At 37.8% G+C, this 21,738-nt stretch overlaps 2 protein-coding genes and 1 long non-coding RNA gene across 3 annotated transcripts; all 3 read left to right on the top strand.

Annotated features, from left to right (window-relative positions):
* The first annotated feature begins 4,016 nt into the window (after positions 1 to 4,016).
* LOC133729445 (uncharacterized) lies at positions 4,017 to 6,487 on the top strand. Its single transcript, XR_009856374.1, has 3 exons — positions 4,017 to 4,488; positions 5,517 to 5,623; positions 6,172 to 6,487. It is a non-coding gene; the product is annotated as an uncharacterized LOC133729445 (long non-coding RNA).
* A 606-nt stretch (positions 6,488 to 7,093) lies between these two features.
* LOC133729442 (cyclin-dependent kinase B1-1-like) lies at positions 7,094 to 10,734 on the top strand. Its single transcript, XM_062156970.1, has 4 exons — positions 7,094 to 7,915; positions 8,039 to 8,126; positions 8,249 to 8,429; positions 9,012 to 10,734. Exons 1-4 carry the CDS (start codon positions 7,309 to 7,311, stop codon positions 9,090 to 9,092), a joined length of 957 nt encoding a protein of 318 aa, XP_062012954.1. The 5' UTR covers positions 7,094 to 7,308; the 3' UTR covers positions 9,093 to 10,734.
* Positions 10,735 to 15,223: 4,489 nt separating this feature from the next.
* LOC133729438 (uncharacterized) lies at positions 15,224 to 20,228 on the top strand. The gene is made up of 8 exons (XM_062156967.1): positions 15,224 to 15,863; positions 16,189 to 16,231; positions 16,325 to 16,533; positions 17,571 to 17,772; positions 18,233 to 18,364; positions 18,479 to 18,567; positions 18,660 to 18,718; positions 19,788 to 20,228. Exons 1-8 carry the CDS (start codon positions 15,447 to 15,449, stop codon positions 19,852 to 19,854), a joined length of 1,218 nt encoding a protein of 405 aa, XP_062012951.1. The 5' UTR covers positions 15,224 to 15,446; the 3' UTR covers positions 19,855 to 20,228.
* Positions 20,229 to 21,738: the final 1,510 nt, after the last annotated feature.

Genomic DNA, 21,738 nt, shown 5'->3' with positions numbered 1-21,738 from the left:
GGATTAGATATCACCACTTAATGATGAGCTGGATCCGTAACTTTTTTCTTTTGTCTATGAGATATATTATGTAACTTTTTTCTTTTGTAACTTTTTTCTTTTGTCTATGAGATATATTATGTAACTTTTTTCTTTTGTCTATGAGATATATTATTAGTTTTTGAAGCTGGAGTTTAAGGCACGCAATAGTTAGTACAATTGTGCACAGAAACTACCTTTCTTAATTTAGCCAATAAAAATTGTATAATTTTGATCATACTGGCTTTTGATCACAGTTGAAACATCAATCAGAGTCTGGCCTGGCTTTTGATCACAGTTGAAACATCAATCAGAGTTTTAGAGATACATATTATACAACTTGCATTGAATCGGCAAAGAATTGGTACAAAGCCTTCAAATAAATAATCAATCAACATGCAACTTTGGGGCCTGCCCAGGCAATATCATTAGCTGATTAGCCTCATTAGCCTTTCTTTCAGTTCAAGATTGATAATTTTCCAACTCTGAAGAACATCTGCCTTCACGGTCCTCTCAATAAAAGATTGAAGACTATTACTCCCATTAGTCAGCCCATCCTTCGAGCTCCACATAACATGTAAATGACATGAGCACATCAGGCACCAATTGACAGCATACATGACATCAAACCAGCAATGACATAGTCAATGCGAACAACGTCGCTTATGGAACTCTAGTTTACCAATTTCTATCACATCTCAAACCCACAATATCAAGAAAGAGGGAATTTGAGGGCATTGCTAATTTGCTATGCTGTTCATGTACAAAAATGAGGAAGAGGAGGATGAAGACTTAGATGATGCCAAACAACGGAACAAATAAGAGTATAGAGCCAGAAAACTATTTGAATTTGGTCGTGTAGTTTCTTATAGGCACACATTGTTTCATCAAGATTGTACATAACTTACTAGTTGATACCAGTTAATACCAATATTGATGTGATTGTAAATTTTCATGTCTCCTAACAAGCACTAATCAATAATGAAAATGAATGGCTATTGAACTTGAGCTCAGAATGGCAAAATCAAAATAAGTATCATCCCAACAAACAAAGAAATAGTAATTATTTCCAACTCTATACAAGTATTGCATGAGTTAGGACAATAGGTCAAGCTTCACAAAAAAACATACATGCTTCCCAATTACTATTACAACATAACTTTCTTTCTCAAACAGTTCCACATCTTCTGTAATTGTAATTCCAAGAAAAAAAAACATTTAAATTTCTAATTCTCCAGTTAGCAATCCAATTTATAACATGATCTCAGAGATCCCAATATACCATGTAGGCCTGAGAATCAATAAATTAAACTTCTATTCTCTATGAATGGATATGCAAAAATTTGGTTCCAAACAAAGAACTGGACAAATCATTGACATGACTGGGAATTCAAAGATCATCAAGTAACGTAATTCTGTAAAGGACCCAAAGATGCATAAGATAGTAACCATAAAACAGACCCAAAGATCAAAGATGTATGTAGAAGACAAATCCAACCAACCAAAAATCAGGAAGACTATTGCAGGCTTTCAGCAGAACATGAGCTCACATAGAAGGCAGGGATAGAGATGAACAGTAGGAACTAACGGAATGGGAGGTGTGGGAAAGAACTGATCTTTCCCAGTATTACTGGGAGGTGTTCTTCTTTCCCAAAACCCCATTCCATAACTTCCTGCCAGTCTTCTCTCTCCCCCTTACTACTTTCTCTTTCTCATTCACACCAAACACTTGCAGACTCTCTCTCTCTCTCTCTCTCTCTCTTGAATGAACCTATCTAAGAAAAACAAGGAATAAACATGACACAGATGCAGAGGAATAAACATCCACACCAACAGTTTCCTCAGATCTGTGCTTTGCTCATCCCTTATTTCCAGCTCTCATTCGATGACGGCTTGAAAAGTACTCTTACGAGCGACCATATATATAGCAGAGAAGTCTAGGGTTAACACCATTTTGGGCTTAGCGGCCCATTAATGTGTGGGTCGTAGCTTCAATCTCCAACATCTGCCCATAAAGCGGATTAACAGTAGAGAGCAGTCTCTAGTATCTACTACAACGAGACAAGAACCATAAACATAATCGAACGATTTGCATTGAAGTTTTCATTTCATGAAGCATATGCAAGGCAAAGAAAATGAATTCTAATGGAGATGGGGTGGCAGTGGCAGTGGCACCATGTCCTTTCAATACTAATCACCAGCCAATGTCTTATGGAACAATGTGCGTCTCTAATGCATTTCTGATGGTGTTCAGCTAGCCTCAATTTAGCCATGAAGTTGATATGCAATTCTGCTTTGATTGGTTTAGCTATTTTTAATCAATGGGTTTAATCAGCCGATAACATTGGTTTCACCCATCCAAAACTTTTGTTTCTTGGTATCAATTGCCACGGTTTAGTCAAAATATCCAAAAACCAGGAGATTCATTCTGTAACTGGCTAGTGACTACAGTCCCTGGCTTTTGAACTTGGTTGAAACACAAAGACTACAATCCTAGAATTAATGACTTGACAATTATTAATTTGTGCATTTTCTATCAGTCCGTGGATAGCTATCTGGTGCTTGACGCAGTTATGGCGTTTGATGAATTCTTGCAAGATGAAAATGTAGTATAACTGTATAAACTGTAAAAGAGAGTGCATAAAACAAAAAAAAGATTGAAACTTTCAAGGAAATGGGTTTGCAAACATGCATGCATTCTTTGATCGAATTTCATTACACAAAATAATCTAATACAAAATAAAATCCCAATATATATTGCTGGCATATATGCCTCAAAATTAAATCAGACATCTGCATAAAGAACTTGTATAAAAATTCCAAAACGCAAAGAACCAACATGCAACATTTGGAACCAACAGCGTCAACCTAACTAAAAATTCAAGATTATTAATTTTTCTGATTCTGAAAAAGTCGATGCATCTAAAATTCAAAAGCAAAGTTCAGAACAAAAGTGCAGAAATAACAGGGGCAAAGCAAGAAGAAACAAATACAACAGTTAACAAAGAAAAAAATTGAAGCAGAAAACTGGATCACATAGAAGACAGGGGAAAAGATGAGCAGCAAGAAGGAATGGAATAGGTGGTGTGGGGAAGAATCTAATTTTTTCCAATATTTCTAAAAAAAGAAATATTGAATATTGTTTGTTTCTTTCCCCACACCCCTACTCCATAACTTGCTGCCACTCTTCTTTCTCCCCTCACTTCTTTTCTCTTCTTCTCTTCAGACCAACACTTTCAGATCTTGTTCTCTCAGACAATATGTTTGATCTGTTTATGAGCAAAAGAAGGAATGGGAAAGGGAGAACTCTTGAGCAAACTAGATGGGCTGTTGATTTAAACCAAGGATTTATGGGTTTCTATTGAGCCCCTCTACCTTGCTCAAACCTCCTACCTTTCTCACTGTCTTTCCATTTCTCTCCATCCATGGCGGCTTCTGAATTTTTGTTACCCTTGACTATACATATGGCACAGAGGGTCTAGGTTATGAAACATGGTCGGGCCTATGAGCCCATTCATTTGTGTATTCCTTGGGTATCCAATGGGCCCAAAGAAGTAGCTTACTCTAAAAAACTCCTAATTATATTCTTCGAGGAAACTTGTTCTTATCTGAATGTAAGATATTTTCATATTAATGCTTTTTTTTTTTTTTTACCAAAACCTCAAATTGGCAAACCAAAAAAATGAATAATGTTTACCTCTATGCAGGGGAGGAGCCACATATAGGCCAGTTTGGGCACTTGCCTAGACTGAGTTTTTCTTGTTTACCTTGATTTATATATGTTGGCTGAAGGAAGCTACCTAAAACATAGCAGAAAAGGGCAAAACCAGATGAATCTTGTCTTACCTAGGCTGGGTTTTTCTTGTGTGCCTTGAATTTTGCCTTACACCTAGGCTGGGTTTTTCTTGTGTGCCTTGAATCTTGCCTTACCTAAGAAACTTTTCTGGATCCGCCACTGCCTTTATGGGTCTCTATGGCTATGTTTGGGGGGGGTTTTTAGCTCCCCTGCTTATAAGCACAAGAGGACTATGCGTTTGGTTAGCTGACTTATGCTCAGCTTATTCGAAAAGCCACTGCAGCTTCTCTCGAAAAGGAGAAGCTGCCTGACCCCAGCTTTCAGAAGCCAGAAGCCAGCAGCTTGCTGTAGCGGTACTTACTGTAGCTAAATGAATGTTTCAAAATGACAGATTCTATCCTCCCTTGGGAGAGGCAATTACGGATTGCCATCAAGCCTTCGAGATGAGATCAGAGGCCGCACAACATTTTCATCTCTATCCCATCTCCACTCTCCCTCTGACGCTGCCGGGCTCTCATCACAGACGCCGCCTCAGCCTCTCATCACGAAAACCCCAAGCACATAGCAATCAAGCCAAACACCGTCACATCATGACCTGAACCCACATCCTCCCCCAATTTCAGATCGGGAAGCCAGCTTTTCTTCATCCTCTCTTTACTACAGAACGCATCCTGGTGAGGAAAAGCTAGTTTGTCTCTCTTGATTTTCAATCTCCCAAATCAATTTTTCTTTCAGCTTGGTTGAATAAAATTTCAAAAACCTGTTTGGGTTCTAGAATTCATTTCAATTTCAAGATTATGTGTGTGATTTACAAACTTGGGTTTGATTTCTGGGCAACAAAACGTACGATTTGGTTGAATTTGTTTTTCAGACTTCATGTGCTTGTGATTTTGTTTGATGGGTTTAATTCCTCTTCTATGGTTTTGGTATTCAAGCTCTTGTATTTAGTATTCAAGCTTTTGGTATGCAAGTTGATTTGGTTTTCGTGTATGATACATTATAATCTTGCATCTCGGGTTTGATTGCTTCTAATAGGGTTTGCATTTTATTGATGCTTTTGAGTGTAAGAATTTGAAATGAATGTGAACAATTGAAATTGAAATATGAACAAAAAGGAATTGAAATTGAAATATGAACAATTTCTGTTTGAACCAAAAAGGTCAAGAAATTGAAATATGAACAATTTGTGTTTGTTATAGTGTAACTGCTCAAAAGTAGTGCAGGGCTAGCTATCCTCATAGCTTAGAAGGATATATATATACACTTTTAAGCTACCCATACTTATAGCTTAGAAGTACATGGAGAGAGAGAGAGTTTAAATGCTTTAGCCAATTAATAGGCATCTCTGGTTACAAGAGGCAGCAGACGTTATGTATCTGCATGCTGAAAAAATTGCAGCAGTACACTACAGCGTACGTTCCACACTACCATGTATGAAAATTATATATTATCATCTAGCTTCTTTGAATCTTTTGGAATGGTTCACAAAAAAAAAAATGAAAAATAAAAATGTTGATCGATCATGGTTAATAACCGAAAATGATTAATTATACCCCTTTTCTTATTTGGTTCTATGGTTGGGTAATAATAATGAGCTTAGTGTTTGCATTTTTCTTCTGAATACATAATCCAAGCTAGACAATTTTTCTTCTATTTGGTGCAAGTATTAATAGTAAATTGTTGAATGTTGATATGCATGTAGGTTTCCCAGCACAGGAAGCTAGCTAGCAGGTAGCAGAAAAAGAGATCAGATCAGAAAAGTGGTGCAGGTCTCATATTATAGCTAGTAAAGGCTTGCAATAAATTGAGGTACTGTTTCTTTAATCCTTGAGGAGATGAATGCTTCTAATATATGTGGTTAATTAGAGAGAGATCGATACTTCTTGATTTGTTAAAGAGTTGTATTATGATATCTTTTTTTTTGGTCTGAATAATACTTCATTAAACAAACCAAAGAGAACAAACATAAGGAACCCAAAAAACATCTTAAACAAAACAAATTGATTTGTTATATGACTGGATGGTTAATCTCATGCATATGCACATTAGCTAGTTGCTATGCTTATTATTAAAAGCAAATTCAAGAGATTCCTTATTCAAAGGTTTGCTAATATATGAGCTGAGATTGAGCAATATTTTCCTTCTCTGGCTAACAGACCCAGCTAGCTCCTATTGATCTTATCAGCTTGTCTAGTTTAATTAGGAGAACGCATGGAATTAAGGCAATACCGTCTATGTCTATATGTTACTTTTGTTAATGAACTCAAGGTTGTTTATGATCTTTCAACCGCATATATTTATTTTATTTTTATTTTTAAATAGCTGGGTCAGCCTAACCGTAAGCATATTTCTCGTAGGTGCTCAAATGGTGATGAAGAAGAAGACAAGGAAGTTGGTTGGAAATACCTTCATGGTGATGTTTTCAGACAACCTTCAAACATACCACTGTTTTGTGCCGTCTTGTTCAAGATCCAAAGACACCGATCTGGAAAACCTCGGAAAAGATGTTATTCATCATTCTTGAATTATTAATATGGATTTTGAAATACCAAAGTTTTGTACAGATACTTGATTATCATCAAGCAGATCCTATTTTTTCATTAGTCCATTTGATCAGAGAGAACTAATCTGCATTTTTTGATATGGTTGTTTGGTTGTTCTCTGGTGACTTATCTTTGCACTTGATTTGGTTGGATGACAAAATTTTCGCAGTTGGTTTGTTTGCTTATTTGTTTAGGCTCTTTATATTTGTAACATATTTGCTTACTAGCTTGATGCGAACCAAAAACCAATTGTTATTAATGTTACTAATATATTTGTATAAGTTATTTTTAAAATTGTCCAATATTAATCATATATGGTCACCATAATTTATAAAAATTGAAAGTTAACAAAAATTAATAAGGACATAATAAAGATTAAAAATAATAACAAGAGCATTTGAAGAACTTTGTATTATCAAACAATCAAAGCAAAATAATCTCTCATGTCCAATTTGGTCATTCCACAAACAAAAAGCACAAGCCAGTTTGATTTACCAAACACTTTGCCACTGCTGCTGCCACTGACAGCTCTTATAAAAAGCCAGTTTACCAAATACTCAGCAGCTTTGCTTTTCAGCCACTTATTCTCAGAAATAAGCAGAAGCCAGCTTTTCTGAAAAGCCCAGCCATACCAAACATAGCCTATGTAGACATGTACGTACTACTACTAGACTAGTAGTAGGTCAAGATCTAGAAGATTAACGTACGTAGGCTTTTCGTCCAAAATTTTTGAAAAACAGACTCTTCGACTAGTTGGTTGTGGAAGACTGAGCAGCTTTTGTGTGGTAATAGGATTAACTTTCCTTGGTCTGCTCGGTTTCCTTGCCACATTAATTTTAGCATAGGCTGAAAGCCTCACCAAAATCCTATTTCACTCATTCCAAGGTTTTTATTTTGAAATTTAGAACAGTTATTCTAGGGTTTTAGAAAAACAAAAATCCAAGAGGTTCGATGAACCCCCGCCCCAAAATACAAGATTACGAGATCAGTCCGGAGATTTTGAGGGTGGAATCCCATGGCCAAGTGTACAAAGCCACGCACAAATTGACCGGTGAGTTAGTCACGATTAAAAAGGTGACGGCGGACGACGGCGGCGTACCTCCCACTCTCGTCCGCGAGATGTCTGTCTTGGGGAAGTTTACGAAATCGGCTTACGTCGTCAACTGCCGCGAAGTCATCCACGAGGTCGAGGACTACAAGCCCGTTTACTACGTTATTTACGAGTACCTAGTAACCGATCTCCACAGCTACATCGCCGCCAAACCCTTACCGTCCGATGTGGTCAAGAATCTTCTCTTCAAGCTCCTCCAGGGGGTCGACGAGTGTCACTCTAAAGGCGTCCGCCACCGGAACCTAAACCCTAGTAATCTGCTGGTGGTCGAGGAACGAGGGTGTCTTAAAATTGGGGCCGGCATTGGTCAGTCCTTCGCTTTTTTTGGCGAGGCTTCTTCCATTCCCGGGGGGACGGTCAGTCTCTCTTACCAGGCTCCGGAGGCTTTGCTCCGATCAACCAAGTGCTGGGCTGCTGTTGACATGTGGGCTGTCGGCTGCATATTCGGTACTATTCAGTTGATGCTTGCTATCTTGATGTCTATTTATGCATGCTTTCTTGATTCAATGAGAATTTGATGTTTTCATTAGTTGATTGATTGTGTTTTGCACCTATGAAATTGAATTGTAGCTGAGATGGTGACTGGGGAGGTTCTGTTTGTCGGAATTGGTGATGATCCTAAACACGCTGATAAGGAGCACTTGCGTGAGATTTTCAGGTTTTTTCTCTACTTAAACTTTTTGCAAGTGTTTGCTACACGTTTTGATTTCAAGAACTGTATAGAAAAAGAAGATATATATAATCACCTCACTACTAAGTATGGTGAAATTATGTAACCAGGCAGTTAGGAAAACCAACAGAGCATGAGTGGCGAGGAGTCACTTCTTTGCCGGGTTGGGAACCCTACGAAGAATGGGAAGGAGAAAAGAAGAAAGCTCGGTGTTATTTGGCAGGAGATTTGCCAAAAGATCTGCTGGTAGCTGCAGTTTCTTTGGAACAAGATGGAGCTGATCTTCTTTCGGTGAGTTTTCTTTTAACTGTGATCTGTAATATACTTTTTTCTTTACTTTTTCACAACCTTATTACTCATTTAGGACAATAACAAAAACAACGGAATCAAGATTGAACGTATTTACATCTATGAGGGCTTTTACATGATGGTCTAGCTATTTAGTTGCCGGCAAATGTATCCACTTCTTGCCAACCTCTGTAATTAACTTTTTGCTTTACTAGTTTCACAAATTACAACCTAATTACTCAATCAAGGCAATTGCATTTTTGCTTTACTAGTTTCACAAACATCTGGATACGTGATTTGACAAACTTTTACATGATGGTCTATATACTTGCCAGTAAATGTATCTGCTTTCTGTTTTTGTGTCCATGGTTCATGAAATACGTTTCTGCAATACATCCAATCAGTAATTTCTGTTTTCAAGCGACTCACATTGTCTAAGGTTATGCTCATTTCTCAATTGTTTTAACTATCAAGTTCATTATTTGACCCTGGCCGGCTGTTGTATGATTTTTATTGCAAAGCTTTTGTCCTTGCAATTATGCAGTATGAGTCTTACAGTATATTTTTTTCTTTTGAAAAATGCAGAAAATGCTTACATATGATCCAGTTAAAAGAATTACAGCTAAAGCAGCAATGGAGCACCCCTACTTCAAGCCAACAGCATGAGTCCTACAGTATATTTCTTTTGAAAACAGCTGAAAATGCTTATATATGATCCAGTGAAAAGAATCACAGCTAAAGCAGCAATGGAGCACCCCTACTTCGAGCCAATGGACGTCTAACATTAGACGTTAGCTAAAGAAGTATATGGAAACATTCACAACTGAAAACAGAGAACTTGACTGCTTGGAAAGCAGCTGTATATGTGCAACCTTATTTAGATTATGCATAGGTCTTCAAGCTCACCATAATCTTTTGCTACTTTTTCTCTGTTGGAATTTGGCGATGAACAAAATTAAATGACTCTGTTTGATCCAAAGACTAATTTCGTGGGTATACTATGCCTTGTACTACTGCTTGATGCGTCTCAGAAGCCTAAGCATGTCATGATTCTGTTTGATCCAAAGAATCATTTCTTGGGTATACTTTGCCTTGTACTGCTTGATGCGTCTCAGAAGCCTACGCATGTCGGCTCATATAGGACCACTGACTCTAAATTATTTTAGACACATTCAGGTAGCTGGAATTAGTAACTTTTAACTGTGGATGATGATGCAAAACACATCTGTGTTATCTGAAAAGATGGTTTTTTTGTGACTGATAAGATAAGAACTTAATCGACATAGCAATAGATTACGACATAAGCACAAGGGTAACCGGTGTTAAAATTTGGAGGAAGAAAAGGACCCATAAGCTGGGAAGTTGATCTGTGATACTGCTTAATTGGATTAGCCATTGTCAATAAATGGACTTCTTTAAATGGACAATCTGGACTTAAGATTCAATCATAGACCAGTGTTTTCACACATAAAACTTGTATTCTCAGCAGATTCATTCTGTTACTGGCTTTTGATCTTGGTTGAAACACAAAGAGTAGGATCCAAGAATCCGTTGACTACAATACAATGTAAACTCTAAAAGATAATGAAAACAAAAAAAACAAAAAAAAAAAACCTTTCAAGAAAATGGGTTGCAACTTCCCCTGATTTAAGATACTTGCCTCAGAGTTACACTAAGCAGAATTACAGTAAGCATCTACAAAAGGAATCGGTATAAAAATTCCAAAACGTAAAAGAACCGACATGTACCATTTGGAAATCAACAAAGCCAACCTGACTAACAGTTCAAGAATATTACCTTTTCGAATTCTGAAAACAAAGATGTAACAAGAATATACAGCATAAAAAACAAGGCAAAGCAAGAACGAATTATTAGGATTTAGGGAAAGAGATGAGAAGCAAGAAGGGATGGAATAGGAGGTGTGGGTAAGAACTGATTTTTTTTTCCCAATATTTTTCAAAATATTGGATCTGTCATATTTCTTTCCCACACCCCTATTCCATAACTTGCTGCCACTCTTCTCTCTCCCCTCAATCCTTTTCTCCTTCTCCTTCACACCAACAGGTTCAGATCTTATTCCCCTCAAACAATCTGTTTGAATCTGTTTATGAACAAAAGAAGGAATTGGAAAGGGAGAAAATTTGAGCAAAAATAATGGGATGAGGATGTTAACAAAGAATTGTTGGGTTCTCTATTTAGAAGTAGGAAGTCCATTTCTTCATTAACATCACAGCCCTCTACCTGCTCATATCCCTTTCATCCCTTCCAGTCTCCATGGCGGCTTCAGACTCACCGTCACCCATGGCTATATATAGTGCGTTTTGGAACTTGTCGACCCTATCGGCCCATTACTTGTGCATGCCTTACGAGATGGGCCTCCAAATAGCCTACATGAGTAAGCTACTCCACCTTTTTACGCGTGGCCTAACATAGGGCGAGTTTGGCCCCGAGGTGATTAATTTAAAATCGGCTTTAGCTGTGCTGTGAGAATAATCAGCTGTGAAATTAAGTAGCGGGGTGTTTGGTAAACTGTGCTTTTAAAAGTGCTGTGAGTACAAAAGCAGTGCTTAAGTGTTTGGTAAACTTTAGTATAAAAGTGCTGTGAGTTTAGAAAATGACCAAAAAGGACATGATGTTAAAATGATGTTACTTATATATATTTTTAGAAAATAATAACATTTATTATCTTTATAAGTTATACTCTACTCATCCATTTATTGTGACTTTCTGAAGTTCTGGGAAATTTTCGGAGAATTTTTCGGATATCCGGACCATTTATCGTGACTTTCCGAAGTTCTGGGGTTTTGAAAATTTATTTAAGCAAATAGAAATCAAGTGGCGCGATCTAAGCCGTCAATTTCCTCCACCATCCAATCTGGTCCGTTGATTTGGCTTTAAAAGGAAAGGAAACAGACCAAATTGGCTTAGAAGCTCGAGAGAGGGAGCTTGGAGTCAGAAGGCCACCGACCCGGAAGAGAAGCCTGACAGAAACTTTCACCTCCGGCCACCCCACGACGGCGCACGGGCACCATCCTCTTCATCTCCTCGTACCCGTCACGCCTGTGGCCTTTGATCGTCCTTGCACCGGACGATGAAGAAGAATCGACGATGAGAAGGTCCAACTGCTCCGGCGTGTTTCAACGAATTCCGGCGACTCTGGCCACCGATTGGCTTGCATGTGGTATGAAACCTCATCTTCTCGTCATGGTCTACATGCCTGTGTGATTAGTTTCTGAATTCGATTAGGTTCTGATGATTTTCGTTTTTGGGAATTCTCGGCTCCGTCTCGATTCCTCGACGTCGGAGACTTTTCCGGCTCTTCTCGGCTTAGTCCTGGCTTCGTTGCATCTGTAGAAGAAAGCTTACCATGATTGGAGTTGGAAGTCACGAACTTGCTGGGTTGTAGGCATCGAATCCTCAGTCCATCTTCAAACCAGTTTCGGCAGTGTTGGGAAACTGAGTTCGGAGCTGGAATATAGATGAGGGCAATATAGGTAAATGATCTCAACTTCTGAAATCTGTTAATCAGAAGCATCACTTTTGCAACTTGTGAATTATAACATTGGGAAGTGGGAGATTGAATTATAATCCATAATCTCTTGTTTTACCAAACACCTCATCCAGCTTAAATTATTGAATAAGCAGCTTAAGCAGCTTAGACCTCGGGGCCAAACTGGGCCATAGCACGACAATAGCACAATCCGAGTAATTTGTAATGTACTGCAACATATATGAATCTTAAAAAAATAAAGTAAATGTGACAAATAGTCTTGGAAGTTTGGGTCATTCGACACTTTGGTTTCCAATATTTTAAACTATCACATTGTTATCTCAAAATTAATCTTCGACATACTTTTAGTACCTTCTGTTAATAATACAGTTAACTTTTTCATTTTTTCAAGGGTATTATCGTCTTTTTCTCTCTCTTTTTGTCCCGCCAGAGAACCCATCATCATCTTGATCAAGACATAGTCACCGTCACACTGATCACTAACTAAAAAATAAGAAAAATACAAAGCACAAATAGTACTAGTATATGCAAAATGAGAAGTAATTAGGATAACTATTGATTAACTAACATGATAGAGGAAAGTATGAAAATAACCTTGGTCATCAATTTAGCTGAAAATTTGCCGATAACTGAACGGTCGAGATACCGATATATAATCGCTAAACAGGTCCCACAAAAAATCCCTTTTTTTAGAGTAAAAAAAAAAAAAATCCATAAGTGGAATGGCCCCTGCTTTAAGCTTATCGACATAAGCAGTGGGTACGGCACAAACCACGAGTGGCACTTAGTAGAGACCTTAGTCTCTGGGCCCAATTTGACTCCACATTTTTAAATTAGAAAATTACATACAAGTAACAGACCAAATTAAAAAAAAAACAAAAAACCCATCATGTATTAGATTTATACAAATAAGGACACAAAGCCCAGGCCCAAGGAAAATGAAGTAACCTAACATCTGAAATTTCATGTGTATTTACGAATTAATACAATTTTTTGTTAAAATTACTGCGATGCCATTGTCAAAAGGTTATGACTTTTTTCTCAGCTCCCTCTGTTCATTGACTGAGACCCAAGCTTTTCTCTCTCTGACCCAACCATGTCTGGTCACAATCTCTCAGTTTATTCACTCTTCACCCCAAACCCCATTCTTCCTCCTTGCTCCTTAAGCCCTTCTCCACTCCCAATCGCTGGTTTTCGGTCAACACCACCGTGGTCGAGGCCCTCGCCGTCGGCGGCATGAACATGGTGCGGTTCAACATAACTGGTGCAACAGGATTTAGTGTGTTCTTGAAAATTGATTTGAAGGATTTGATGGTGTATTTGCTTGATTTTCTCTGAGCTAGATCGATTGTTGGTATGCTACTCCACCACCTACAGTTCTTTCTCTTTTGTACTTGGAGGCCATCGGTTTTTCACATCAAAGAGCAGCTTAACTTTTTGGGTTTTCTGCTGCAAATTCTCTTATTAGCTACTGTTTTTTTTTTTTTTTTTTTTTAGCTGGGAGCTATTTGGGTCCGTCGTGCAGAGTGCAGGCTAGTGGCTCTTATTTCTCAACGTGCGTGGTAGTAAACGAACCATGTTGATTAATTTTATTGACAATAAAGCTGCTGGCCTCCTTGGTAGGTGTTATATATATCCACATACGTGATTTTTAATTGAAGTTTGCGCAAAGAATGGGCATAGGGATATCTAATTTACAAGCAATTGCTCTCTCATCAAGCTAAGAGATGATGGGTACCATTGAAGGAAGGGCCTGCTGCAGCATCATAGGTTCAGTTCATGGTCAATGAGTTTTATGCTCATTTACTATTTTTTGCTTCCATTGTTACTAAGTTGGTGTTGGTGATGGAATTTCTTTCCATCTCACTAAGTTAGTGTTCCAAAGATCAACTTTTGGAACTTAATTAGGTTGTTATCAACAAGGATTTGTCATTTTTTCTCCATCCCTAAAAGCAGTAGCAGAGCTAACCTTCAATATTGTCTCAATCTTCAAGCAGTAGCAGAACTGGACGAGCACGAGTGCAGTAGCAAAAGAATTGGACGAGCACGAGTGCAGTAGCAGAATTGGACAAGCACGAGTGCAGTAGCAGAAGAATTGGACGAGCAAGGGTGCAGTAGCAGTAGAACTGGACGAAGACGAGTGCAGTAGCAGAATTGGACAAGCACGAGTGCAGTAGCAGAAGAATTGGACGAGCAAGGGTGCAGTAGCAGTAGAACTGGACGAAGACGAGTGCAGTAGCAGAATTAAATGAGTGCAGTAGCAGAATTAGACTAGCACGAGTGTAGTAGCAGAAGAATTGGACGAGGACGAGTGCATTAGCAAAACTAGACGAAGACGAGTACAGTAGCAGAATTGAACGAGTACGAGTACAGTAGCAGAACACGAGTATGAGGGCAGTAGCAGAACTAGACGTTAGGCGATGACGAGTGTAGTAGCAGAACACGAGTATGAGGGCAGTAGCAGAACTAGACGGAGTATGAGTGCAGCGAGTGCAGTAGCAGGATTAGGCAATGAGGAGTGCAGTAGCAGAACACGAGTACGAGGGCAGTAGCAGAACTAGACATTAGGCGATGACGAGTGCAGTAGCAGAACACGAGTATAAGGGCAATAGTAGAACTAGACGGAGTATGAGTGCAGCGAGTGCAGTAGCAGGATTGGACGAGTGCAGTAGCAGGATTTTCAGTGACGAGTGCAGTAGCAGAACATGAGTAGCAGAACTGGACACGAGTACAAGTGCAGTAGCAGAACTTGACGAGTATGAGTGCTGCGAGTGCAGTAGCAGGATTGGACGAGTGTAATAGTACGATTAGGCGATGAGATGAGAGTAGGAGAGCGAGGTCTGAGATTCTTTCTCTTTGCAACGTGTAAAAGAAAGATTTTTTTTTTTTTTTTGCTTTTGAGAAGTAACATAAATGGATTATTCTCAGAAAAAAAAAAAAAGTAATATAAAGGGATTAGAAGTCAAAATTAGTAGTTAAAGGTAAAAAAGTAAATTAACTCATGACATGTGGCAAGTGGAGAGCAGATTGTCCTTATTTGTAAGATTTAATCATTATAAAGGGATTACAAGTCAAAATATGTAGTTAAGGGTAAAAAAGTAAATTAACTCATGACATGTGGCAAGTGGAGAACATATTGTCCTTAAGTGTAAACTTTTGTCTTTAAATGTTCAAAACCAAATGTTGTGGAGTTTTTTGTATTTTGAAATCCTATCAAGGGGGTATATGTAGTTTACTATATTTTAGATAGACTAGGCCTCATGCCCAACTATACTTTGAAGCCCAGAGTTAATTTTACACTTTCTATCTGAAACCCAGCTCAGTCTAATTTCGCTCATAATTTTCGTTCCCAGAAGAGTTGAAACCCCTTTCCCTCTTTGCACCATTCAAAACCCCAAAATTCCAATCTTCCACCTCTCACTAAATTTCTTCAATTTTCAATTTCTTAGTCACTCAATTCGCTCCTGAAACCCTAGATTTTCAATTTCCATCGAAGCCCCAAACCCGCCATGGCCTCGAGAAAGCGGCAATTCGAGGGCATCGCGATGCTGTCGATGTACAACGACGAGGAAGAGGAAGAAGAAGAAGAGGACGAAGACATGGACGACGCTGAAGAACGCGGCGAACAAGAAGAGCGCGGCGGAGAGAGAGAAGACGGAGAACGGCGGGAACACGGCGGCGATGCCTCCATGTTGGATGTCGATGCGACGGCGGCCGTTGATTCTGGTAACGATGACAATGCAACGAGCGGTGTGGAAGATGAGAACTCGGCGCGGAGTGAAGGGCAGTTTCGTCGTTCTTCGTCGCAACAGCAGCTCTCTCAGGCGACGGGATCGCCGCAGCAAGTGGCGCCGGGGAAGTTGAGTAGGAGAGGGACGCTTGTGGACTATGGCCATGATGAAGTTGCCATGTCTCCAGAGCCTGAGGTATATACTCTCTCTTTTTTTTTTAAAATTTTTAATTTTTGTGATGAGATTTGAGTGTTTATCATGTTTTCTGTATTTGTGAATTGATTTTTTAGTAATGTTAAGAATTAGATTCTTGTTTCAATCTTGCTTGGGAGCTCATGTGTTCATATATTGGATTTGAAAGGACGAAATCTTTGAGTTCTGGTTATTGTTGAGCTCAGTAATTTGGCACTTTGGTGACCGAAATATCCACAAATTCTCTACATAGATGGTTGTTGTAATAATGTATAAGTACGGTTCTGGATAGTAGTTGTCCGATATTAAGATTTTTGCTTGATTGCAGGAGGGTGAAATTGATGGAAGTGGTCGCATTTTGTCTACCAATGGTAATGTTGTTTTCTGAGCATTAGTTTTTCCGTGTTTCCGACTACTGGTCTTTTGCTTCAGGTGTATTTAACGTCATGTAGTATTTGTTGCAGGTGATTCTCATGATAAGACACCTCAGTTAAGCAATCAAGTAACTCCTCAAATATCTGAGCCATCACAATCTGAAACACTGAATGAGACTATACTTGAATCAGAGGGTAGAAATGCTACAGAGGCTGTTGCAGAAGATCAAAAAAATGTTGATCCATTAGATAAGTTTCTTCCACCGCCATTAAAGCTCAAGTGCTCAGAGGAGCTGCAAGTAAGTTCTTATTTAAAGGTTCACTATTTGCAGAATAGATGTCCAAAACAAGGTTTCTGTTGGGATAATAAAGTTTGACCTTATAAAACTTGTGTCTCAAGTCATATCAATATGAGTACAAGTACGCTGAGGTTTGTACAAGATAATTCATCTATAAACCTTTGTGTAAAATCTTTATGCCTGTATTCCGTGGATTATGTTAAAAACTTAAAATATGGTTGCCAAAACTGCTGTTGCATGAATGGTTCATCTATGTTCAAACTCTGGGACTTTCTGTATAAATCTTGAGACATGGAGCCATTGTGAGAATAACATGATTCCTTAGTTGAAAATATATGATATTGTTCTAAGGCCATCTTAGTCTCACTGTCACCCTAACGCATAATGCTATGTGGTAATTTGTTTTTGTTTTCCTTGGATTATTTAAGCCATGGAATTTAAAATATATGATATTGTTCTAAGGCCATCTTAGTCTCACTGTCACCCTAACGCATAATGCTATGTGGTACTTTATTTTTGTTTTCCTTGGATTATTTAAGCCATGGAATTTAAAGGTTCCAGCAATCTAGGCCTTGTTAAAACTGAAAGTATCATAAGAAAAGGAAGGGGTCTTGAGAGTTAAGGGTTGGTTTATCGTTCTCAATAATGATATTTGTTTGCGTGTTTTGAGTTTGTAAAATCACAGATCATTTCTTTTGGTGGCATATAGTTTAACTTGGTTCATTGTCAAGACGTAGACCTAACACAACTCTAAAGAACAAAGAGTAGAAGATTTATTTTCCCTCTTCTTCATTCCCTGGGCTGGGGAAATCTTTTGACTATATGATATGCCCCCTTGACATCAGTTTTGGATTTTGAAATTTCTTTACACAACCACCTTTGTTTAGAGTTCACGAAATATAGGTCATATGGTCCTACCGATGCTTCATATTGATATTCCTTTGTCGTATACATCTAATCATGTTGCAGTGTTGGTTTTGTTTCTTTGACATTAAATGTTGTGTATCTGATTCAGTTTTGGTTTGTACTTATTGCAGAGAAAGATTCAAAAGTTTCTTGAATTAAAGAGAGCTGGGAAAAGCTTCAATGAAGAAGTGCGGAAAAAGAAGGACTATAGGAATCCAGACTTTCTATTGCATGCAGTGCGGTATCAAGATATTGATCAGATAGGTTCATGCTTCAGTAAAGATGTATTCGACCCTCATGGATTTGACAAAAGCGACTACTATGATGAAATAGGTCAGTCACAACTCTTTGAACACTCTCTCTCGCTCTCTCTGTGTGTTTTTTCTATGTGTTTTTGCTACTCTGCTGGGTTTAAGCGGGCTTTCCTTCATCCAATTCAAGTGGAATATGGAATGTGTAAGATTTTAATGTTCTAAATCCCACACCGATATATTGAACAAAAGATTAAAACTGATGATGAACCGGTCATTACACCTTCTTCATCTCCATTAAATCTGTTGTTACTAAAATTTTCATTAGCTCTCTCTCTCTTTCTCTCTCTCCCTCTCTCTATCATATATGTATTTATATATATGCATATTAAATATTTCTTCCTGCTTATATATATATCTTATGTTTTGAGTCTCTCTCTCTCTCTCCCTCTCTCTATCATATATGTATTTATATATATGCATATTAAATATTTCTTCCTGCTTATATATATATCTTATGTTTTGAGTGTTTTTGGAAGCAGAGGCTGATTCGAGGCGTGAAATGGAAAGGGTTAATCAGGAAAAAAAGAACCGTCAGAATCTTGAATTTGTGTCTGGTGGAAGACAATCTACAATAGTTGGTGCTGCACCTAAACTTAATGTACCTCTTCCAGGTTGAAAACCATTTAACAACAATCTTTTGTGCTGATGTTTAAACTGCAGACGTATGCCGATGCAGGGTAGTAATGGCTTTTCAATAATTCTGTTGTGGTTCTCTCATGTTGTAGGTATAACTTCTGGGTTGAGTTCCTTACCGCCTGCTGCTGATATCATCCCTCGGGACGGTAGACAGAATAAGAAGTCGAAGTGGGATAAGGTTTTATTCAAAAGCATTTGCGTGCTTATTTTCCAGATGAATTATAAAGATATCAATTTAGTGACTGTCTTAAATAAATTTTCTTCTCTCAGATTGATGGGACTCATGCAACACTCTTATCTTCTGCTAATGCTGGTGGATACAGTTTGGGGTATGTTTCATTAACAAACTCTAATCCTATCTTGCTCATGTAGAATTCCATTCATGTTTATCTTGTTGGACCATGTAATGATAGTTTTTTTCTTTTATGTAATCTCTTAGCCAAGTACTATTCGCCTAAAAGAAGCATCCTCCTTAAATTGAAACTGATGTTTTAGGATGCTTTCTGAAGTAATTCAGAGTAGTATATATGAATTAATATCGACACAGCATGCAAATATATACATTTTAAGGTGATTGTCAAGTGGTTATGCCACAAGGTCATGATATGATTGAATTCTCTGCCTTTATATGTTCTTTTTTTTTCCATCATATCTTCAGTTTGTATTGAAAATTCCTGATGATCAACATGGATACTGCATGTTATTAACTAGCAACTGGATTTCCAACGTTTCCCAATTCCTCCAACTCCAATTTGAAATGACAGTGGTGTAAAGTTTCAATGTCTTGTCTGAACTGCATTTGGGTTGATTGATTAAACCACTCTAGAATTCAACAGTCAATGCGTTTTTTTTTTCCCGGAAGTATAGGTGTTTATATCTTTTAAGTGTCAGGGCGTGTTGTTTGAAATGTGTAAATTTAATCATAATCAAAGCTGATCATTGAGTTGAAGTTTTGTTGCTGTGTTGCTGTTGGCAATCATTTCCTGATTTTCTTGAATTTTGTATTAAAAAGTGCTTCTCAGTTGCATAATGATAACTTATATCTCTTATTAACTAGCAACTGGATTTCCAATGTTTCCCAATTCCTCCAATTTGAAATGACAGTGGTGTAAAGTTTCAATGTCTGTCTGAACTGCATTTGGGTTGATTGATTGAACCACTCTAGAATTTAACAGTCAATGTGTTTTTTTTTCCTCGAAGTAAAGGTGTTTATATCTTTAAGTGTCAGGGCATGTTGTTTGAAATGTGTAAATTTAATCATAATCAAAGCTGATCGTTGACTTAAAGTTTTGTTGCTGTTGGCAATCTTTTCCTGATTTTCTTGAATTTTGTATTATTTTGTATTAAAAAGTGCTTCTCAGTTACATAATGATAACTTGTATCTCTTATTTGGGGCAGGCAGCAGAAACGGAGAGATGTGGAGGAGAAGAGATCTAGTGAAAGGAAGTTAGACAGAAGATCGTGAGCCACTGTTGTATTTCTTCCTGGTAGATCACATATACCCCATTTCAGATTTTGAAGTGGATAATATGGCCCCAGGCGACAGTTCTTTTCTTAACATTCAGTTAGAGGCAATACCAGTGGGTCTTGTAACTTCTTTTATCAATTGTACATGTATATGACCAGAATGGAAACACACTTGATAGCTGTTACATAGAGGGAGATCAAGTGGTTCGATCAATTTACTAATTAAATTGCCGGAAGTATTCTGCCAAATTAGCATTTTGATTGCAAGAAAATTGAGGAGATATTGTTATGTGCATTTAAATATCTGTTAAACCGGTTTGTTTATGCCGTAGACAAGACAGCTTATACTGAGTTTGATAGCTCTTCATCCAATTTAGTTGTGCAATTCTAGTTATTCTTGGATCCCATCTCCCAGAACACCCTATAAAAATTTATTAAAGCTGTGGGGAAAAAGGCGAGGAAGTTCTTGCTATCCAGCTTTCGTCTTTTAACTTTTTGACTCTTGGTCTTCAATCAAAGACTATCATCATCCCAGTACGATTTATTAGTCTTTACTCGATATGAGTTGTTGCCGGGGAGTAAACTTGTCTTTACGTGATATCAGGACATGTAATTGAAGACTTGCGGAAGGTTTTGTTTTGTTCTTTTGTTTTTGTTTTTTTGTTTTGCTTTTATCTTGTTCATTCATGTAGCTAGGAAGAAAAAGTTACGAGCTGAATTACACTACCGCAATAGCCATAAAAGTTTGCTTCCAAGTTCTAACTCAAATTCAGATAGAGCTGGATTACACTATACCGCAATAGCCATAAAAGTTTGCTTCTGAGTTCTAACAAGTTCTAACTCAAATTAAGATAGACGGATCTGAACATATCTCCTCAACTAATAATACAAAAGGGTGGAGCTTAAAATTCTCGAGTACAACATGAGGCAGCAAATGTAGCCACTAAATCAGCAAACAAAGGTTGATTAGTAGGATGATGGGTTGACAGTTTTAACGTCAACAGAGGAAAAGTAACCTATATGATGCAGTTGCTTAACCAAGAAAAGGTCATTAGAAAGTGATCCGTTTGGATTCACATATATATCATCCAATATCTTCATTATATGATGTCAAAAACACTTTCTTTACATGTACATTCCATGTTCTAGCCGAAAGGATTCCTTCACTGTAAGATAATGCAAACAAAGAATGAAAGAAAGCAGTCACCAACCCTACCTCACGTACACATGCATTGGCTATTTGCTTTGTATTAACATCATTTTCTCTTGGGTCGACTTCTAGTCTATGCATTATAAATTCATCGGATACGTGAGTAAAAAGTAAACTATAGAAGACACAACTAGCCAACTAAGATTGATCCAAACACATCTAAACGAGCGGAAATTCTAGGAGATGATTCAAGTCCGATGAAAACCTTGGTCATGGTCAAAGGCAAAAGTGGTTTTTAGACAAAATCATTCATGCTTCCACTCGTTCCCTCATCAAAAGAAGCAATTTTTCTTTATAACATCCCATGATTACGTGACCTTAACTTTCATTATGCAGAGGTTTCTTGTTTGCTTGGATCAGGATGCACTAATCATCTCTTCTTTATGAAATTACTTATCATTATCATATATGACTTCCTTTACATCTGATTAATACTATTTGTGCAGCATGTCTGTGGGATCCAAATGGGTCCTCTTTAAGTCTGTCCTTGTGTATTAAAGTGAAAACTCTTACATATTTTGCACACAAATATATTCATATAATTTGAAGAGTAGATGCATGCATGCATATGTTAACATGTTATGGATCTTACCCCATAAGAAAACAAGAAAAAACAAGTCGATTAAAGTGAGCTTTTTGGCTTCTGTCAATTGCCACTATGAATGGATATTG

This window comes from Rosa rugosa, chromosome 2 (genome assembly GCF_958449725.1).
Source record: "Rosa rugosa chromosome 2, drRosRugo1.1, whole genome shotgun sequence".
In the NCBI taxonomy this organism is placed as follows: Eukaryota; Viridiplantae; Streptophyta; class Magnoliopsida; order Rosales; family Rosaceae; genus Rosa; species Rosa rugosa.
The sequence above is the reverse complement of the archived record's forward strand: the minus strand, read 5'-3'. Positions and strand labels throughout refer to the sequence as shown.

Bases quoted from the DNA above. Each gene is read 5' to 3' on its own strand.
- LOC133729442 (XM_062156970.1), top strand. From the start codon at position 7,309: ATGAACCCCCGCCCCAAAATACAAGATTACGAGATCAGTCCGGAGATT. The intron at 7,916-8,038 runs GTACTATTCAGT...ATTGAATTGTAG, and splicing joins GGCTGTCGGCTGCATATTCG to CTGAGATGGTGACTGGGGAG. The intron at 8,127-8,248 runs GTTTTTTCTCTA...TTATGTAACCAG, and splicing joins CACTTGCGTGAGATTTTCAG to GCAGTTAGGAAAACCAACAG.
- LOC133729438 (XM_062156967.1), top strand. From the start codon at position 15,447: ATGGCCTCGAGAAAGCGGCAATTCGAGGGCATCGCGATGCTGTCGATG. The intron at 15,864-16,188 runs GTATATACTCTC...GCTTGATTGCAG, and splicing joins CCATGTCTCCAGAGCCTGAG to GAGGGTGAAATTGATGGAAG. The intron at 16,232-16,324 runs GTAATGTTGTTT...TATTTGTTGCAG, and splicing joins TCGCATTTTGTCTACCAATG to GTGATTCTCATGATAAGACA.